The sequence below is a fragment of the Sardina pilchardus genome, chromosome 18 (assembly GCF_963854185.1).
Source record: "Sardina pilchardus chromosome 18, fSarPil1.1, whole genome shotgun sequence".
Taxonomy (NCBI): Eukaryota; Metazoa; Chordata; class Actinopteri; order Clupeiformes; family Clupeidae; genus Sardina; species Sardina pilchardus.
Window position 1 is genome coordinate 32,616,720 of NC_085011.1, and position 20,715 is coordinate 32,637,434.

Genomic DNA, 20,715 nt, shown 5'->3' on the forward strand with positions numbered 1-20,715 from the left:
GAAGCCAATTCAAAGTCACTTTCTTGGTCTTTCAGTGCTAAGTGTTGCCAATTTAGTGACTTATTTGTTGCTAGATTTAGCGACTTTTGGGAATCCCTAGCGACAGATAATATTGTCTGGCAAATGAGAAACTGGGCGACTTGAGCAACGGTGGCAAATAGGGATGAGAGACGAATTTCACATAGCCGATTATTCGATCTACATTCGAATATCAAATAGTTAACTAGAGAAAGTAATTCCGGGGAATTACGAGTGCATGAAAAAGCTAAAGAGTTAAATAGTTGCATAGTCTAATTAGTTAAATGATTAAATAGGGAATTATGGTACTGATAACTTTTATTTTTAAACAGTTGTGGGAAGAGGAAACAGGTTGTGGGAGTCATAATTGATGACAACTGGCGAGTAAAATGGCTGAAAAATGGCATTTAAATAGTTGAGTAGTTTACATGGTTATATTATTCAATAGCAAATTATTGTAGTGAGGACTTTTATTTTAAAACAGTTTTGGACAGAGGAAACAGTTGGAGGGAGTGATAGTTGATGACAAAGACAGTTAGAATGGCCAAACAGTTAAATAGTTGAGTAGTTAAATGGTTAAATGATTTAATAGTGAATTATTGTAGTGAGGACTTTTATTTTGAAACAGTTTTGAGCACAGGAAAGAGTTGAACAGGATATGTAGTCTTCAGAGAGAGATTGTATGCTTAAGATGGTGGTGGCCAGAACACCTGGCACAAGATTCTAATTGCCCTAATTGGCCTTGTGATGTCATAATCCAATGTTAAGTCTATGGGAGAAAAATGGTTTTAAAAATTCATATAAATTCAACAATAAAGTTTTCAAATATGAAATATACAAAGCCCGGGTGTCCAAAGTAAGAGCTACGCAAGGCAGTTTGAATGAAGTTTCTACGTTGTACGGTTGAAGCTGAATAAAGCGCAGAAGTCCGTTAGAAGAATAATAACTAGAGATGTAATTCCAAGGAAATTACGAGTGCATGAAAATGCAAAAATGGTGAGGACTTTTATTTTGAAACAGTTGTGGGTAGAGGAAACGGTTGAACAGGATATGTACGGGATAATGGACGACACGCCGTGCGGTTATTCAAACGCGAAGCGGAGGGACGTTCCGTCTAGAAAAGTGCATTAACTTTGAATAACCGCACGCCGTGTCGTCCATTATCCCGCTTATTCCACTGTTGCCATTGCGTTGTGTTAGTTTCCGGTGCCAATTTAAATGTTTTAATCGCTAGAACGGTATTGTTTGTAGAACTACTTTTCCCAGACACATTTCAACTAATTTCTCAAACTGCGGTTACTAGTTCTAAATGGATGGTTGCTATGGCCAAAAGCCAGTCGTTAGTTCTAATCTCCCGTTGTCAAGCTGGCACATCCCAGGATTCTGATGAAAGTTAACTTTGAAAGATTGCTATTTTTCTTAGCCTACTGCCACCTAACTAGCTAAATGACACCTCTGTCATATGCTAAACGTTACTATGATCTGAACGTCTGTATTTTACAGCTTGTATGTAACGTGACAGTGCATTTAAACTTCACAACGAGTTTGGCAAATTAATATTCAAGTGCGATAAGGTCAAAAACAATGGAACTACTTCATAGCCGTGCGTATATCTAAAGTTAATGCACACCCTTATAGAACGCAGGACAATGGGGAACTCAACCGAGCAGTGGAATAAGTAGTCTTAAGAGAGCCAGAAAGCCTGAGACAGAGAGTTGCTGCCAGGTGGCTTTGAACACCTGGCTTAAGATTCTAATTGCTTAAAGCAATAGTTCGGACTTTTGGACATAGGACCTCATTTCCAACTCAGTCTGGTTGATATAGGTCGGTGAAGACCATTTTCAGTGAATTTCTGCCCTTCCTATGAGTTGCAGCGTTCATCTCGTGCTAATCTGGTGCCAAGATAACGCAAGTCAACGGTAACATCCAGCCTGCCACTGAAAACACTCCACAGAACACCCGAAACAAATACATTTTAACGTCAGACTATCGATGCACATGCCTAGTGTTGATAGAACCATGTTAGAAATAAAATGAACCTTGCATCGCATTGCAATAGCCTACTTTGTTCCCTGTATGGCAGTGGCGGATTGATATTGAGAAACTAGTCCCTCAAAATGTAATAAATCATTGAGTTGCAAGGTTAGTTTTATTTCTAAAATTATTCTATCAACGCGGACATGTATATCGATAGTCCGACGATTTAATTGACTTAACGCGGGTGTGCGGTGGAGTGAGTAAGACTGTTGTTGATGTCAGACCAATGTTACCGTAGAAATGTGTTAGCTCAAAACCAGCGTTAGCAAAGGGGGACGCTGCAACTGAAGGAAGGGGCTAAACGCGATAAAAACGGTCTCCACCGACCTATATCATCTCGGTAAAGTTGGAAATGAGGTCCTATGTCCAAAATTCCGAACTATTCCTTTAATGATTTTATTGTGATGTCATAATCCAATGTTAAGTCTATGGGAGAATTTTTTTTTTTTAAATTCATATAAATTAAACGATAAAGTTTTCAAAGATGAAATTTACATAGCTGAAGTCACCTAAGTAAGACCTACGTAGCGCAGTTTGAATGAAGTTTCTACGTCGAACGGTTGAAGCTGAATTGAACGCACAAAAAGCGTTAGAAGAACAATATCAAGTGCGATAATAATAACAAACCGAATAACAGTAGAGTGCATTTCCATGTACTCTAATAAGAAGAAACAGAAGAACAGTAGAGTGCATTTTCATGCACTCTAATTAAAATACCATTTTAGCCATATCTCAATTAAGGGTGGGGAAAAACATGGAACAGAAATGAAGACGCAAATATTTCATGTAACGCTTTGTTCAGCCTGGTGGCGCAGTAGGCTATATGTGCGCTGGAAAGTAGACCTACTGTTGTACTCTAAAATAACATAAGAAGAAAAGACACGGTGTGATGCGGAGACCCATACGAGTAAAAGTGCATGAGACTCGATTACATTAGCCGTTTTCAAACAGGCGTGTATAATTTCCGTAAGGTTCACAGACTTTTTACGGTGTTTTTTTTTAGCTGTCTGAAATTATATGTCCGTATATCTACTAGCCTACCGGAACTTTTCCTGCTGCTGACCTAGAAATGTTGCCGCCACAGCTGCTATGTGAACGCAATCGCGCAAAAATTCTGCACTTGTTAGTGATGATCGGGGGAATTATTAGGTGTATTTAAAGAGGACATAGAATGGATGAGTTGAGTATTGCACTGTGTTCTCTGATGTTAAAATAGTAGATATTAAAAAAAAATAAAAAATAAACTCAATTACAAGACTAATTAAAACCATATAGGCTGGATATTGAAATGGTCTGTTTGACTAAATGGCGCCCTCTTTGGCAACCCCAATTGAACTTCAATGGCTTTGCGATGTCTGATATCACAAGCAGACTCTTTTGTAATTTGCCCATTTTTTTGTGTCTATTTCTAAGTTCAAGATTTTCATATGAAGGAGGGCACAACCATGCCTCATGTTCATGATAGTTCTTTGTTCATGCATAACCTCTCATAATTCATGAAAACCAAGAAAAAAAATATTTCCATTCTAGGTCACCTTTAAAGCGCCCTAGGTCACTGTACAGTTTCACCTCTAACACGCTGCAGGTAATGCAACAAGGCTAGAGCAACTCTTTCTGAATCCTCCATGCTCCCGGTGTAAAAACTACACTCATCCGCTGTCAGCGCGGCCGCATAAGTAGCCTCTTATGTGGTTAGTCACGCATTGTTAAAATTGAGATCTTAGTGTAATAAAAAACGGTATGTTTCTATCGTTTACCGTTCTTTAGTAATCGTCAGTAGAACATGGGTTAGTTTTGCTAAAAACACTGATTTTGACCAAAAAATGGAGAAAACGATCTTTTTGTGAAAATCAACTTTTTAACATTAGCGTTTCAGTAGTATGTCAACCACGATTGCACTGTTATCTCGTCAGTCTCGTCAAGGTTGCTAGGGACTCTGATGGTCGTTATAGACTCTGAACAGGACGGTAGACTTAGCAAGCTAGCACTAGCAAAGTTGTTGTCTATAGCAATATCCAATGTAAATGGATCATACCGTTCACATGTTTTCCATCCTTGATGTAAGAAGCAAGCATATTTATCTGCTGGGCCACGTGCAAACTAGATCCACTGTGGTCAATCTTGATTGTGTTTTCTTGCTGTTTGTCTCTGCATGTGCACTCTGGAGGCAGATACTTATGATCCAAATGGCACTGCTGCCATCTAGCAGTTCGGATCGCTAGTAGTCTGTTTAAAAGCCTTAAACTCTGCCAGATCGTTCCCAAGCCCACCCATGAGCCCTCCCCATTGAAAAATGGCAATGGCAGTCAAGGTATGGGTCTAAATTGACGTTTAAAGACGTCAATGGCAGTTAATGAGTTAAAGGGTGTTTATCAAAGAACACTGTCGGTCTTAACAGAGCACTTTTTGAACATGCCTTTCGGTCATGTTTGTGCATGAGTAGCCCACATGTGTTCGTGCGGACGGGGGAGGGGGTCGATTTTCGACAATATTCGAATAGTTGTCATCGATTTTCAAATTGTGTTTTTGGCAAAAAGTCACATCCCTAGTGGCAAACTGTTTCCCTTCTCATGCCTGTTTTCTTGAACATCACGTTCGCCCAAATTGTTGCCCGATGATTATAGTATAAGTAATGAATAGGCTATCAGACCACGTTATTGCACGGAAGTACAGTTGGTCCCATTTAGAAGTGGCCAATTTCCGTAATTTACGCAGCTGTGTGAAACGTATTACAACTTATTGCCACGAGGTGGCAGTTTCAAGGGCCGTGCACACCATGAACGATAACTATAACGATAACTATAAACCATTATTGTTCTCGTTAATATGAATAACATTCACACATAAACTATAATGATAACGACATGAAGAACGATATCGTTGGGGATCACTTTCCAAACGATTTTGAGAACGATAAAAATGTAGGCTATATTTTAGCAAAAAGTTGGCTACAAATTCATTCACAAGCAGAGCAAACTATTCAAATCGAGCATATAGGCCTACGTTAGAAAAACCTATACTATTAGACTGTCGGCTGAGGGGGAAAAAGGAGATTCTGTCAGTGGACGATGGAATATCCTGGACTGAATGAAGAGATAGACTTTAGACCTTTTCTGTGATAATACTCTTCTATCTGTATATTTTCAACTGTGTACTGTGCTTTAAGATGTATGTATTGGTGTCTGGACATTTGCAATCTGTGTATTGTTAGTTTTTTGATTTGTGTTTGATATGTGACTGTTTCCTGGGATCTGTAAGAGGGGGCGGGTCTTCAGTAATTGGTTAATCAGACAATTAACTCTTGTGCTTTGTGCCTGCACATAAAACCCATTGACTTTCCCTTGTTCCTATGCCCTGATGAAGGCCCCAGCCCAGCCGCTACGCGTGGGCATTTTTAGGTCCTTGTTGGACATGTCTAGTTTGAAATAAAGACATTTTAAACTTGTGGAGTGTCTTGGTCGTGGAGAATTTTTTTCTCCTTTCTCTTACACAAGCTATTAACCTTGGACCAAAGAGCACGCAACAACAAGCAGCATCAAAAGAACAAAGAGGACTGAGCACGCCACTGACCCTGAACATCTGTCAGTGGACATTTGGACATTTAACTCATTGGCTGCCAGCCATTTTCAGTGCAGAGCGCTCCACACTGCCAAACGTTTTACAGCATTTTGACTGTTTTTCCAAGATCCACCTAACAGTGGGCTTTATGACTATGAAAGGTACCAAAAGAAAGAGTAGACCCTCTTCTTTCACCAGGAAAAAATGGTTTGTTTCTATCGTTTTTGGTACTTTAGTAATTGGCAGGAGACTATGGGTTAGTTTTGCTAAAAACACCTGTTTTTGACCAAAAACTGGAGAAAACGATCTTTTTGTGAAAATCAACTTAACATTAGTGTTTCGGGAGTGTCAACCACGATTGCATTGTTATCTTGTCAGTCTCTTCAAGGTTGCTAGGGACTCTGATGGTCGCTGTAGACTCTGGACAGGACAGTAGACTTAGCAAGCTAGTACTAGCAAAGTTGTTGTCAGTCTATATAGCAATATCCAATGGATCATACTGTTCAAATGTTTTCCGTCCTTGATGTAAGAAGTAAACATATTTATTCGCTGGACCGCGTGCAAACTACATCCACTGTGGTCGATCTGCATCGGTGGTGTTTGCTGTGTCTCTGCATGTGGCTCTGCAGGCAGATACTAATCATCCAACTGGCACTGGTGCCATCTAGTGGTTCGGATCGCTAGTACAGTTTGCTTACAGGCCTGATTTTAAGTGAAACATTGAAAAACGCAATTGACGTCTATATTTCAATGACGTTTAAAGACGTCAATGGCAGTGAATGAGTTAAACATTTAAGTGGACATTTAAATATAGGCTAACCATTGTCTTTAGGTTAAATTGTGTATCCCTATGGTAAAGTTATATTCAGACTGGTAGTCTGACAAAAGCAGCAGCTGGCAATAGAAGTCAATACATAATTTCCGGGTCACAGCAATCAAAAAAAAAAAAAAAAAAAATCAGTTTCGTAAATGTTTTTTTTTTTTATTTTGGATTCTCAATTGAATATCAAATAAACGAATGGCACACAGACCATAAATGTACAATTTTAATTCAAATTACAAAATGTTCCTAAACCATGCCAGGCCAATGCTGACAAGGTCTATTTAGAACTTAAAGTCGTGAAATGGGTGTTTAAGCACCATATGTGATGACCAATGAGCAAACTTCAGCAAATCAATGAGGACATTTTAATTTGCTGATCGTCTGATAGTAATTGAATATTTAAGTCCAGCAACTTTTTGATATGTTCTCAATTGAGTATGGGATAAATGTTGTCAATATATGGACACTAGGATTTACTCACAGAGTAAGACATAGCAATCCTTGTGTTTGGCACCAGCTTAACTTTCCCCTCACTGGTCAAGTTAACATCAACAATCCTGTCACCATTGAATCCAATTTCCAGTTTCTTGTAAGTCCAGAGGTAATGATCTTCTCCATTCTCATCAGCTTCTCCAACAATACCTACTTAAACAAAGTGCATCTACTGAAGATTTGGTAATATTGGTTAGCTTAAGTTAATCAACATGATGTCAAAGGAATTAGGGTCATTCTGTGCCAAATCAGATAAGGTTGTTGCTGCATCGTCTCCTGTCTATATGCCTATATCAGTCTTGTCTATTTCAGTCCTTGATACAACTTCCTGAAATACACATTATCTGGGGAGCAATGTTTGCCCAATTATTTCATGAAAAGGATTATCCATAGTCAGACCAAACTCTGCAGGATAGAATACAAACATGTTCTCAATATGAATAACCATTAAAAGTTTGTGCAACTTGCTCACTGTTTTTGAATACATTTGGTATCAGTCAATCTTTTTCTGATAATAAAATATTCTATTTTATTACAATATAATACTATTCATTGAACAAATTGCTCAATACATGAGTTACACTCCAAAAAGGATATAAAAACCAGCTCCTTCAATCAAGAACAGTACTGTGCTGAGCCCCTCCAACCACAGTAACTAATGAGCTTGCAAAAGTTTGGTCCAGTCATACAGAGGAATGACACTAGGAATAATAGCATACTGTTGATATGAAACATGACCAAACATGGTCTCCATGAGTGTTATTTATTTATTTTTTTTTTTAAATAAACAAAGTTTAAAGACAAAGATATTAGATTTGGAGACCTAAACCTTATGTAGAAACTTTGAGCAACTGGCAACCAAACGTTAATTTTCTCGCAATTAAAAAAATGCCCAGATCCGTTCATTGGGCGCCACGGATGTCTATCAAATGTGTCTGTGCATAGCTCATCATCAACTTGCTTTCCCCACTGTTCTGTGATTGGTCCCCTATCTAAGGCAAAAATAAGGGCGGTAGTTTCCAGACTGCCTTAGAAGCGTGAATGACATCGCGTGCAAGGCAGCATGGGAACACCCAGGCTACCATTTTTTTGGGGATTTGACACGGAATGAGTCATAGGGTGGGAGACAGCAACCCTATACAAAGAAACTAAAAATGTGACAACACAGCCAAAGAAAACTAACAGTGTTTAACTGTGCGTACCATTGGGTATTCTTAAATTGGTGTACATAAAACAAGCAGTTCAAAAAAAGATCACCCCAAGAACACTATCTGTAATGCGACAGTAAAAAAGTCACTCACCCCAAATAGGAAGGTCATCAATATACATTTGATACCAGTAGTGATTCTTAATGGCATAGACAAAAGCATCCCGCTTGGCTTTGTCCAGCTCAATTTCACAGTATGTTGTCTGCATGACTTCCTCTGAGGACAGGAAAAAAACATAGGCTATGTTTTTAAAATGCAAAGCAGTCATGAAATAAAAGTGGAGCAGTTATATTTATTTAAATAGCACACCTAAATGCAATGCAATTGACCCAAGGTCCTCACAGAAATAAAATAGATACCGTAATAAACACAAAAGAAATTGAAGTGACAAAATAAATTAATAAACACTTTGAAGAATGCTGTTCCTTTGTTGGAACAAGTAGATGCAACATATTGGGTACTGAAATATTCACAAGAAACCATAAAAATGAGAGATGCACGATATATCGGCGGCCGATATATTATTGGCCGATAAGTGAAAAGTTTTAAATATTATTATTGTTCCGACGACCGAATTTCGGCCGATAATTTGCGGCCTAATTTCCCAACTACTATGGCCCGTCTGGCTGCATGCTACTTGAGCTTGGTTGGCTACTTCTTCCTCAAAATCAACTGTCAACCATGTCAACTATTTCACCATTCTAACAATATCTGTGCCGAATCTGTGCAGCCCAAAATCCTGTCGTGAACGATCTTCTTTCTAACCTTAGCAGAGCGAAGCCCAGCCTACTCAGAGCTAATTGTTTTGCTGGTGTGTCTGCACTTTTCCGTGCTAGTTGGGGAGACAAATAAACAAACTTTTTGGTGGGACAAATCAGTAAATAGCAGAATTTTAGTATTATATTTGCATTTTGTTCGCTTGGATTTTTGTAATATTACCGCTGCAGAACTGCAGGTTGTGCGCAACAGAAGTTACTTTTACACTGCACAGCACTCCGCTAATTTGCCTGTCTTTTTTGCTGTTTGGCTCATGCATTCATACTGCAGGCGGCACATCGGGGGTCAATTAGCCTACAACAAGATACAGTCTGAGAAGTTGCAGCTTTATTTAATTACCCGCTGCTAAAAATATGCATAAGTTTCCCACACAAACTCTGATCTGGTCGCTAGCTTTTTCACAGCTTATAGACATTTATCTGCGTTGAGAGTGTTTACTTCAACACTCACTCGCTCAATCCTCAATGACGTCTCGTTCACGTAAAGGAGCCACACAGAGGCCTAGGCTACTGCTGTTGACTGCTGTAGTCTAGCACTGAGGACTATTATGAGTATTATGTCCGTAATCATTGATAGTTTCACGCAAACTGCAATTCCTTGTCGTTGTGAAGGAAATTGAACTAACTAGTCGAGCAGCATGCGTGTCTTGCAGTAAGAAGATGCACCCTCTGGTAGACAACCATGCAACAACAACACTGGAAATGTAAATCAAGGATCAGTATTCGGGTTTCCTTTAATTAATTTAAAAAAATATTTATCGGCCGTTATAAATGCCGATACCCATAGTTTCGAAAATGCCTAATATTGGCAAAACTTGCCGCTTTTCTAAGAGTAAGAAGTAGCGATGGACGATATATCGGCTGCTGATATAATATCAGCCCATATGGTCATTTTTTAACACGTCGGTCAGATCAGATGTCAGAATAGGGCCGATGTGAACAGGCCGATATTTATTCCTGTGTATTTGACGTGTGCCTAGGCTTAGATGTGAATATGGGGGCAGGGATGTTTGTTTTTGCAAGAGCACATACATTTACACGTCACTGAAGCAAGTGCTGGAGGCAGTAAAAAAAAAAGTCAAAAATAATATTTGAAGGAAAAAACAAAAAAGAAAATCTTATTTTTTTTTTGCATATCTGTATTATCTCAAAATTATGAGATATCGTCTTGAAATAACGAGATATGATCTCGAAATAACAAGATAGCATCTCAATTTTTTTTTTCTTCACTTGCGGTTCAGGGCTTCCGTACTTATATATTGTGTTTCAAATAAAGACAAGCTTTTTCTACGCCTTATTGTTAAAAAATCATTCACAGGAGCACGATAAAAGGTGACCTTTTGGCGTTAAAGGCGAGGCAATGAAAAAGGTGCACCTAAATTTTGTGCTGGTGCACCTAAAAAAAAAAAAGCTAGGCGCACCATTGCAACCAACGCAAAAAGTTAGTCTGGAGCCCTGAAAATGATAAAATACAATTCCGTTCATGAACACAAATGTAAAAATACCTTTGAATTTGATGTCTAGACCACTGAACTCCAGCTCCACGCCTTGTAATGCCTCCCCAAGGGTTTCATGGTAGTGGCTGATGGTCTTTTTGTTGCCAGCACAGAAAGGAAGGGAGAAGTACTTGTACGTTTCTTGTCTGTTATGATACGGCCCCACTGTATTCATCCACAAAACCACTTCTTCTTTATCTGAATACTGAATAAAGAAATGAAAATCACCAATTTTAATTACAATTTAAAGGGAAAAGATTCAAACCAACACAGATGTCCAGACAAACGCACGTGGGCACTCACAAATCTGCATGTACACAGTTCAAGTAGTGACCCACTATGTGTTGTAAAACTGTGAATCCATAAGCAATCTAAGTTAGATTTCTTAAAATATCCAATATAATCACCATTCCGTGTCTACACTGAAATCACAATTGATAAAACAGTTGTAAATGAACAATATACCTATGACCTTGGTAAAAAGGATTAGTGTAGCCAGGGCTAAGAGATGGTTTTTTTTTCAGGGTCATGAAAGATTTGTGATAGTGAACATGTTTTATCTACTTCAACAAGACAAAATATTATTGAAAATAGATCATAACTTAACTAGAAATGCAATTCCAAGGAATTACCAGTGCATGAAAATGCAAAAATGTACAGATAGATAATGTAGATATGGTTACTAAGGTGTAGCTAGGGTGAACATGGTGGTTGCATAGTTTAATGAAAGTTCATAGTGTGAAGGTAGACCATTTAAAATTTGAATGTGGATAGCTTAAACATTACACTTCTAACTTAGCTAATGATTTTTAACAGGTATGTTAACAATGTTAACAATGCTAACAGTGATAATCAGATTGATTGGCTAACTTAACATTTTTAACATAACTGCTAGAAATTATTAGCTAACAATGTTGAGAATGCTAACCAGGTTGATCAGCTAACTTTGCTAATGATTTCTAGTAGTTGTATTAAATATGCTAACTATGCTAGCAATGTTAACTATAATTTTTAGTAGTTATGTAAAAAAATGGCAACTATTCTAACAATGCTAACTATGTTAACAATGCTAACTAGGTTGACTCGCTAACTTAGCTGATGATTTCTAACAGTTATGCTAAAAATGATAACAATGCTAACTATGTTAACAATGCTAACTAGCTAACTTGCTACTGAGGACTTTTATTTTGAAACAGTAGTTGCTAGGGTATTCATGGTGCCCACTATCAGGAATAAAGAAGCTACTATAGAATGATCATGTTGGTTGCTATGGAAACTGTCCTAAACGCTTAATTTCAATGGTTGCTATGTTGGTTGCTAGGTACATGGAGGTTTCATATAGTTGACTGGAGGCATAGTTGATGATAACTGACAGTTAAATAGTTGAGTAGTTTCAGTGGTTAAATGATTTAACACTAGAAGCGCCAGGCCGTTCTGACCCACTTATACCTAGAAGCGCCGCGCCCCGGTCATTTGACCGCTTTGACGACCTACTAGAAGCGCCGTGCTGGTGTGAACTACTTAAAGCGCGGTGAGGCGGTCAAATGACCGCTGAGTCCTTAGACTGGGACGCTGTCACTTACACATAATGATAGCTAGATGGCGCTTCGTGCACGAATCAAATCGTTTGGTCATAGATTCAGTTTGCACTAAGGCTAAGCCATGTCTCATTCGTGTCAAACCGTGTAAATAGTCTGTGGTTGTTTCATTATGACATACAGCACGTTTGAGGTAGGCTATCTGTTCATTTATTTGTGTTGTTTGAGGTAAAAACTCTGGAAGAGTTCTTGAACAAACCTTAAGCAAACTTGACTTTCAACTTTTTCGTAGTAGGCTATTTTTTTATATATATATATTTCGTTTTTTAATAAATATGAATATTAGTTTTTAATATTTTGGAGATTGTTATAAAGATGATTAAATCAATGTCACACACGGTAGTTTGAGTGCAGTTAATCTACGAATAGGCTATAACATTCAGTTATCGGCTGAAAATAATCAAGTCGTTGCACCTAGTCATCAAGTTCAAGTGTTTTTATTTGTCACATACATTTTACATGTAGTGAAATGTAAAAAGGGACCATTGCTCTGCATAGAAGTAAAAGAAAGAAAATATACATAGTAAATGAAAGCAGTATAAAAATAAATAAATAAATACAAGTTTAAAATCATTTCTGTCTAAGGGACAAAAATAATTATTTAAAATGTGCTGTGTTTAGCAGTCTCACTGCCTGTGGGTAAAAGCTTAGTCTCAGTCTCTCCGTCCTTGCATTAATGCAACGTAGCCGCCTGCCCGATTGTAGAAGTGAGAAAAGGTTAGAGTTGGGATGAGAGGTGTCCTTCATTATCTTCACCGCCCTTGCCCCCACCCTCTTGGTGTAAATGTCCCTCAGGCTTGTGAGGGGGGCTTTAATAGTCCGCTCTGCAGAGCGCACCACTCTCTGCAGGGCCTCCCGGTCGTGTGCGGTGCAGTTACCATACCAGGCCGTGATGCAACCTGTAAGAGTGCTCTCCACCGCTGAGGAGTAGAAGGTCCTTAGGATGGCGGGAGAGACCTTGAACTTCCTCAGTCGGCGGAGAAAGTACAGTCGCTGCCTGGACTTCCCTGTCAGATGTTGAGCATGCAGTGACCAGGAGAGGTCCTCAGTGAGATGAACCCCCAGGTACTTAAAGCTAGGAACCCTCTCCACAGGCTCCCCACTGATGGTAACTGGGGTGTGTTTGTTGCTGGACACCTTCCTGAAGTCCACCACCATTTCTTTAGTCTTCCTGACGTTCAGGGCCAGGTTATTGGACTGGCACCATAGTGCTAGGTCAGCCACCTCCTTCAGGTAGGCCTGCTCGTTGTTGTTTGAGATGAGACCCAGCACCACAGTGTCATCTGCAAACTTGATGATGGTGTTTGAACTGTTGGTGGCTATGCAGTCATGTGTGTAGATGTTATAAAGCAACGGGCTTAAGACACACCCCTGGGGAGAGCCTATATTGAGGGTCAGCTTCCCTGAAGTAACTCCTCCCCCCACCCTGACCACTTGGGGGCGATCTGTGAGGAAACTGAGCACCCAGTTGCACAACTGGGTATTGAACCCCAGCGTCCTCATCTTATCAGTGAGGCGGAGGGGCACTATGGTATTGAATGCTGAGCTGTAATCTATAAACAGCATCCTCACATAGTTACCCCTCCCCTTGTCCAGGTGAGCCAGTGTGGTGTGCAGGAGACCTGAGATTGCATTGTCCCTGCTTCTGTTTGCTTTATAGGCAAACTGGAAGGGGTCAAAAGAAGTGGGCAGGATTTGGCAGATATACCTTTTCACTAGACTCTCAAAGCACTTCATCACTGCTGATGTAAGGGCCACAGGACGGTAGTCATTCAGGTCTATAGGATTGCTATTTTTGGGCACGGGGACTATAATAGACTGTTTAAAGCTTTGGAAGGCTAATAATAAGGTTAATAATTCCTCCCAATGATATCAAGCTTTACACATGCAGTTTAATAAAAACAACTATCTAATCGTAGGCTAAATTGTTTTTGAACGACAGTTGTAACTGGCAGCTTTAGACCTTTAGGGGAGACCAACAACAAAGTCTACCTCCCTGCCCCCACTGAAGTTTCGCTTGCCGTAAATGTTTTGGCCAAAACTTCGAATTTCAGCTGAAAATATTTTTACACACGTAGGCTGTGTAAAAATCTTGTAGGGATCTTGTAGGGTCTAGCTACCTCGGAGGGGGGGAGATAGAGAGAGCAGCTATGCTGAGCAGGCATAGGCGCGATAATTAAAAATGATGAGTGAAAGATATTATCCGTTTGGGAATGTGTAGGCTATGTTTCGATGTCTGCTGAAAAAAAAGCTATTGGCCTATTGTTTCTACAATGTACGCTACTTCTATGTGACTTCGGGATTCGGGATTGAAAAACACATTTGCACATCCTGAGGAGGCAGAGCTGTAGCCCACTGGTTAGAGCTTCAGCCCCTACGCCCAATAGTTGCTGGTTCGATCCCCGACCTGTGTATGGCAGAAGTCCTTTTGAGCAAGGCATCAATAAAGTATATTCTATTCTATTAGTTTTTATTCACACAACTACACGCACGCTGGCGAATTTGAACATTCTGAAACGCGCATATGCGATGAAACATGATTGCGCATTCTTCCACGAGTTGCATGTAACCAACAAACCAGCCTATAGCCTATGCAGGGGGCAGAGAGAGGGGGTGGGGTGGGGAGGCAGTCTATGCCGCAGTGATGTCTGTAGCCTAAGATCATGTACACACGTAGCAAAACGACCCCCCCCCCCTCCGTGAACTGGTTAGACGTGTATGGAGGAGGGGGAATGATCGGTTGATAATGGCTTTAGTTGCCACTTCATGTCTACAGAACATGCAACTGAGTCCTGTGTAGCCTATCGTAGCAACGAGCACAATAGGCTACTGATGTGGTGTATCCAGTGGGAATCGTTTATAGGCTATCGTTTATTTTTCGCGTGTGTCTCTATGATATAATTATTTTTAGATGCAAAAAGTCTAACTGGCTTAGCCAAAGTTTGTCAGATGACGGCTCAATTTGGATTAGAAAATGATTGGCTGGCGAAATTATTTTTCGTTAATGGTAAACAGTATTGTGATTCATCCGTTTAATTCAGATAGTTTGTTATTAAAAACCATTAACAAAAACTAATTGTTCGTCAACGTTGAAAAACGGTCAGTGAATTTAGTCAATATGAGCTACAATATATCGCTCCTGCCGAATTGTGAATCCGGGCCTTCGACGTTGCAGTCAGGGGTGTTAACGCTGCGCCACTTGACATTACTTACAATTTTGGATAGGTGTTTGACATTACGTTACTCAGTCAGTCCAGCAAATATGTAAGAAAATGCTTATACATTAGTCTGAGCTTTAAAAGATAGCCTACAAATAGAAGATAAGATATACAACTATGAACGTACGTAGGTATACGCGCCCTTCGTACATAAATAGGCTACAACGAATTTCAGCTGAAAATATTTTTTACACATGTAGCCTAGGCCTGCCTCTTAGAACAACGTTGCAACGTTTTCAAAACAAACTCGCATTTTACCACTGTAAATCGCCTCCATAGACTATGCCATGTAAATGAAAAATAGTTATTAAAATAAATCACATATATAATACATATTGCACATATATAAACTATATGTTTTATATTATTCTCATGCCCGACTGACAGGAAGCCCTTTCGACATCTGCTGTGAGAAAAGAGAATAGCAGCCTGGACAAACATGGCCGAACGCGAGACAACATAGTGTTGTCACATAAGTGAGCGCAAAATAGCTCTAAACTAGCTTGTACCGGTGTGCTTTTGATCATGTAAAAATTCTGGGTGACAAAACACGCGTATTAAGTCGTGAACGTAGGGTCCTGGAACTTAATCGAGTGAAAATATTTAATTTTTTTTGTAATCACTGCGGTCAAATGACCGCAGCCCAGCAGTTCTAGGTATATCTAGGTCAAACCTACACGGCGCTTCTAGTAATGCGCGTCAGCGGTCAAATGACCGGCGCTTGGCGCTTCTAGTGTTAATAGTGTATTATTGCAGTGAGGACTTTTATTTTGAAACAGTTGTGGACAGAGGAAATAGTTTAACATGATATGTAGTCTTCAGAATTAATTTAATCGAGTCCGTACCTTTCCGGAAATGTTAATAAAGTGTTGTTAAAACGTTGCTAGCTGCAGCTGCGACATTTCCGTAAAGGTACTGACTCGATTAAATTTATTCTGGACTCTCTATCCGACCACATAAAGACGTGGGGATACTTCGGTTTGGCTTTAGGGACCCTCTACTCACTACCACGTAAGTGTAGTGTTGTTTGGAACAGTAGAAGAGGTATAAAAATAGCGTTTTGTAGCGGCGAAAGGACATGCCCGAGCCACTTCCAGGCTAACGAGTTTTGGCTAAAAACGGTGAGCTCGAACTTTCTCAAAATACATCCGAATGACATGATTTTGGTGTCAACTCAACGTATGTACTCCCAATAGTCCGAAAAATTGATCTAAAGTGCATTTCACTCCGGATTATCCCTTTAAGTTATTCAAAAAAGGAAAATGATTCTCTTTTTAAAGAGTGATAACAGTGTTCCCACAGATTAGAAGGCAATGTGTGGTGGTCGCCCCATGTCTAACTTTTTATCACTTTTTATCACTTCCATAAAATGTGAATTTATGTATTGTTTATTTAATGATTTTTTAACAAGATGTAAAGCTTGTCTTTATTTGAAACACACACACGTATAATTATTTATACATTCTGTATACTGACATTTCTGATATCCATAAGAGTAGGGCTGCAACGATTCGTCGAGTTACTCGAGTAACTCGATTATGAAAATTCCTCGAGGCAAAACATCTGCCTCGAAGCCTCGTTAAATTCCTATGGAAGCACACCAGCGCGTCATACATTCTGAATTTAGTTGGCGCGATGGCGACAGAGGTGTGTGACGGGGCGAGTAGCCACCGTCACGGCAGTGAGCTGCCATCATTATGTGTGTTGTCTATGTCGGGTTGCAATGCATGTATATGTTTGTTGAATGTGTCTATGTTTCCCGTTTATCCTTCTACCGTTTATAATTATCAGTCATACAAGTCATTCATCAGACCCTTCCCCGTTTCTCCCGTAGCTGTTATATGTAGGCCTACAAAATCAAACACCATGGCGAGGCGTAGGCTACGCTAATACACCTAACATCAAAACTCCCGACAGTTTAAAACATTCACCCCTTCAATCACATTACGTCTGTTAAAATAATCACACAACGTCTTGTCATAAATGTTCCGTTTATTTAGTTTCAAAGAATTATCACGTCATTAGGCTATCAAGTTGTCACGTGTTTGTCCTACCCGATGTCCACCAGTCTCCCGGTGTCGCGTCGTCAGTCTGGAGTGAATGCGTCTTTTAAAAAAACATTTTGGGACTTCCTGGGAGTTCGTTATTGTAAATGAATTGTAATTCCTAGTTCCTACTAGTTCCTTGTATTTTCTAGTTCTTTGGAATGTTGTTTTGGGCTGTTCTAAGCTTATTTATAGGCTATGTATTGTCTGCAACCACCCCTGCTGAGATTTCGTATAGCCTATTGCTTGGTCCAATTTGAGGGGTGCGTTCAGGAGTATTCAAACTGGTTTGTTCAGTCTGATAGGGAGGTACTTGCTGTTGAGACGTAAGTCTTACGATACTCTGCTATTTTATTGACTAGTTCAATTAGTCTGTGTAGTTAATTGTTATTTTTGAGCCTTGATTGAATTCATATTGTTTGACTGTCAAGTCAGTTTATTTGGTTTAGCAAAAGTATTTATTTTGATATTTTTACTTTTGTTACAATTTCTTTATTTTTGCCCTTTGGGCCTTAATTGGGAAACATAAATACCCATCCTCATTCATCCTTTTTCTGAGTTGCTAATTCCATTAACCTCACACCGCTCCGACCACACCTACCCTGGCCTTTACTATTTAAGTTTGTATTTACAGTTTTACATGTTATCCATGTTTTACAATAAGTTGATTTAACTGTATTGTACTGTAATTATTGTCACTGGCACTTAAATGGGTTTAGTTTTGGAGCCATATTTTGGATTTGGAATGAATACCTCGTTATGCATGATTTGTTTTGGTTGTTTAAAAACGCATTTTTTTATCAGATTCATCGATTAATCGATCGATAAAGTGCTAGATTAATCGATTACAAAAAGAATCGATAGCTGCAGCCCTACATATGAGCAAACTTTATGCAGCTTATAGCCTGCTATGCATATTACAACTTCACCTCCTAAATTCAGCTGTCTGATTGAAGCCTCAAAATATTGTAAGAGAATTAGTTTACTTCTATACTGTTTGGTAAAGTTGCATGCATAGTCTACAAAATTTGCGTTAGAATTTATGCTTCCACCCGCAGCGTCAGGTGCATCAGTGCGACCACGCTTCCAGGGATGATCTCGTTGGTTTTCATGGAGACAGACGCGCTGTGCACGAAGGGGAGTGTGTGTGTGTGTGTGTGTGTGTGTGTGTGTGTGTGTGTGTGTGTGTGTGTGTAGGCTATAAGGGCGAGTGACGCATGAGAGGGAGAGCAGGGAAAGGAAATTCAGCTTAACGGAATGCGTTAACAAATAAATAATTTTTAAAAATGAACGCGGTCAAGGGCCGCACGCCGAAATTCCGGCACGGTGCCGGAAAACTTTAATCCCTGCAGCCCAAAAAAAAATAATAAGTAGGCAATTTTTTTTTTTTCCCCCAAGATTCAAGGTAAAAATTATGAATTTAAAAACATTTGCATATTGTGATGTCACGGACTCATTCTGATGCATGTTATATAGACCAAACAATTTGAAATTGTAGTCAAAAATATATTTATTTTCTAAAACATTTTAACTTGAGGCAGGAACAAAAACAAAAAAGGCAGGACATTTCAAGAGGGTTAAATGAAAACAACTTTATAACATTGTTCCAACGACCAATGACCCTCAACTTTATGTTTGTTTTCTCCCTCCACCCCTCCTTCTCCCTTTTATCTTGGGGGTGCATATACAAAATTGCTCGTTTATATGTAAAACTGCTCGTCCATAACAGCTTCAACTCCTCTAGGAAGGCTTTCCACATGGTATAGGCATGACTGTGTACCAGTGCACCAAGCAAGGTCCATACAGACATGGATGACAGAGTTTGGTGTGGAAGAACTTGACTGGCCTGCACAGAGTCCTGACCTCAACCCAGTAGAACACCGTTGGGATGAATTAAAGGGGAGACTGAGAGCCAGTCTGCTCATCCAACATCAGTGTGTGACTTCACAAATGCGCTTCTGAAAGAATGCTGTTAGCTAATTAGCTGGTTTGAATTGCATTGAGCTCAATGAGAATGAAACCAGCTAATTAGCTAACAGCTAATAACTGACATAAAGCATGCCAAACTCTTAGTATGCTAAGGGTATAGTGTTGACATGGGGCTACTTGAATTCCAAAGGCCAAGGGGACTTTATCAGGGTGCATAGTGTCCTGGATCCATGAAATAACTGGCCTTGTTTAAGTAATAATGCAGATCCTATAATGCTATGAATTGTAGCATAAAATGTATACAAATTGTGAATTCAAAATATGAAATAGAAACCAGACAAGCCATTTTCTCTGTGTGTGGAGGGTTTGAGCAGAGACTAGAGCCCCTTTCACATTCAGAAATGATACATTAGCGTTTAAGAAATAGCGGGTTCAGGGGATTTCGCAATGTGAAAGGTAGACGTGTTTTGGTCCCGGGGTTGTTTGAAGCCGGTTTCAGAGGCGAGTTATGGGAGGGAGGCGTTGCCTAGCAGCACGTCACACGCAATTTGTGAGTGAACAATGACGTTAAGCATGCCTTGGACCTCAGAGATAAACTGATAAACACAACTGTCATGCTAGTGCTACGTGGTTTAGTTTCTAAATGATGGCGGGCCACTTGTTATGTTATTTGAATGCCAAATGAGGTCCTTTTGTCTGTTGAAGTCATATTTTAGAGTGTTGAGTTCTGAACAACTGCTCTTCTGACAGTTAGCTCGTTGGCTAGTTAACTAGAATCTAGCATTAGGCAAACATTCTAAAAAGACGTGCTGGCAGCAGACGGTTTTGGTAACCTAGCAACAATAAACACTTGACCGAAGTGCTGAGAAAAGGGAACTCTCCGCATAAAAAACGCGATTGTTGGACACAGCCTAGATAATATATGGACACAGCAAAGTTGTCTTGTCTCTTGTGTTTCCTGTATTTTAACCTCCTGCCTTGCCAAATACGTCATCAGTCACACACCCCTAATAGCGGGGTTGACCTCTGTTCCTTTCATATTCAACACGCCTCGGCGGGTTGACTCCCCACCCCGTGTCGTCAATGTGAAAGGAACAGCCTTAACGTTAAATTCGGCTGATTTAGCGTTAAATTCGGTCAATGTGAAAGGGGCTTAGGATTGCCACTGCTGTGAAAGATCTGTATCCTGCTTAAGGCAATAAGGTTTTCAAGGAAATTTCATAGTGCTCCTATATTTTTTCATTTAGGAGCACCTATGCAGCAGATACTGGTCCTCCAACTGGGTTAAGGACCTTCTGCCACCCTGCCCTGCTCTCCTAGAGCAACTGCCCGTCTCCTGGAATCTCTTCCATGCTCTTGCGACTATGCTGGGAGACACAGCAATCTTTCTGGCCATGGAGCACATTGGTGTGCCATTCTGGAGTTGGACTACCTGTGCAACCTCTGTAGGCTCCAGATATTGGCTTATGCTACCAGTAGTAACACTGATCCTATCCAAATGCAAAACTAGTGAAACA

General features: G+C 39.8%; 1 protein-coding gene across 1 annotated transcript in view; it reads right to left on the reverse strand.

Annotated features, from left to right (window-relative positions):
• Positions 1–20,715, reverse strand: part of tm9sf3 (transmembrane 9 superfamily member 3) — a 55,304-nt gene that overhangs the window by 27,200 nt on the left and 7,389 nt on the right. Inside the window, exons 2-4 of the mRNA XM_062519240.1 lie at positions 10,418–10,613; positions 8,230–8,352; positions 6,918–7,078 (exon numbers count right to left, since the gene is read on the reverse strand). Coding sequence (XP_062375224.1) covers positions 6,918–7,078; positions 8,230–8,352; positions 10,418–10,613 — 480 coding nt within the window. The remainder of the gene's footprint in view (positions 1–6,917; positions 7,079–8,229; positions 8,353–10,417; positions 10,614–20,715) is intronic.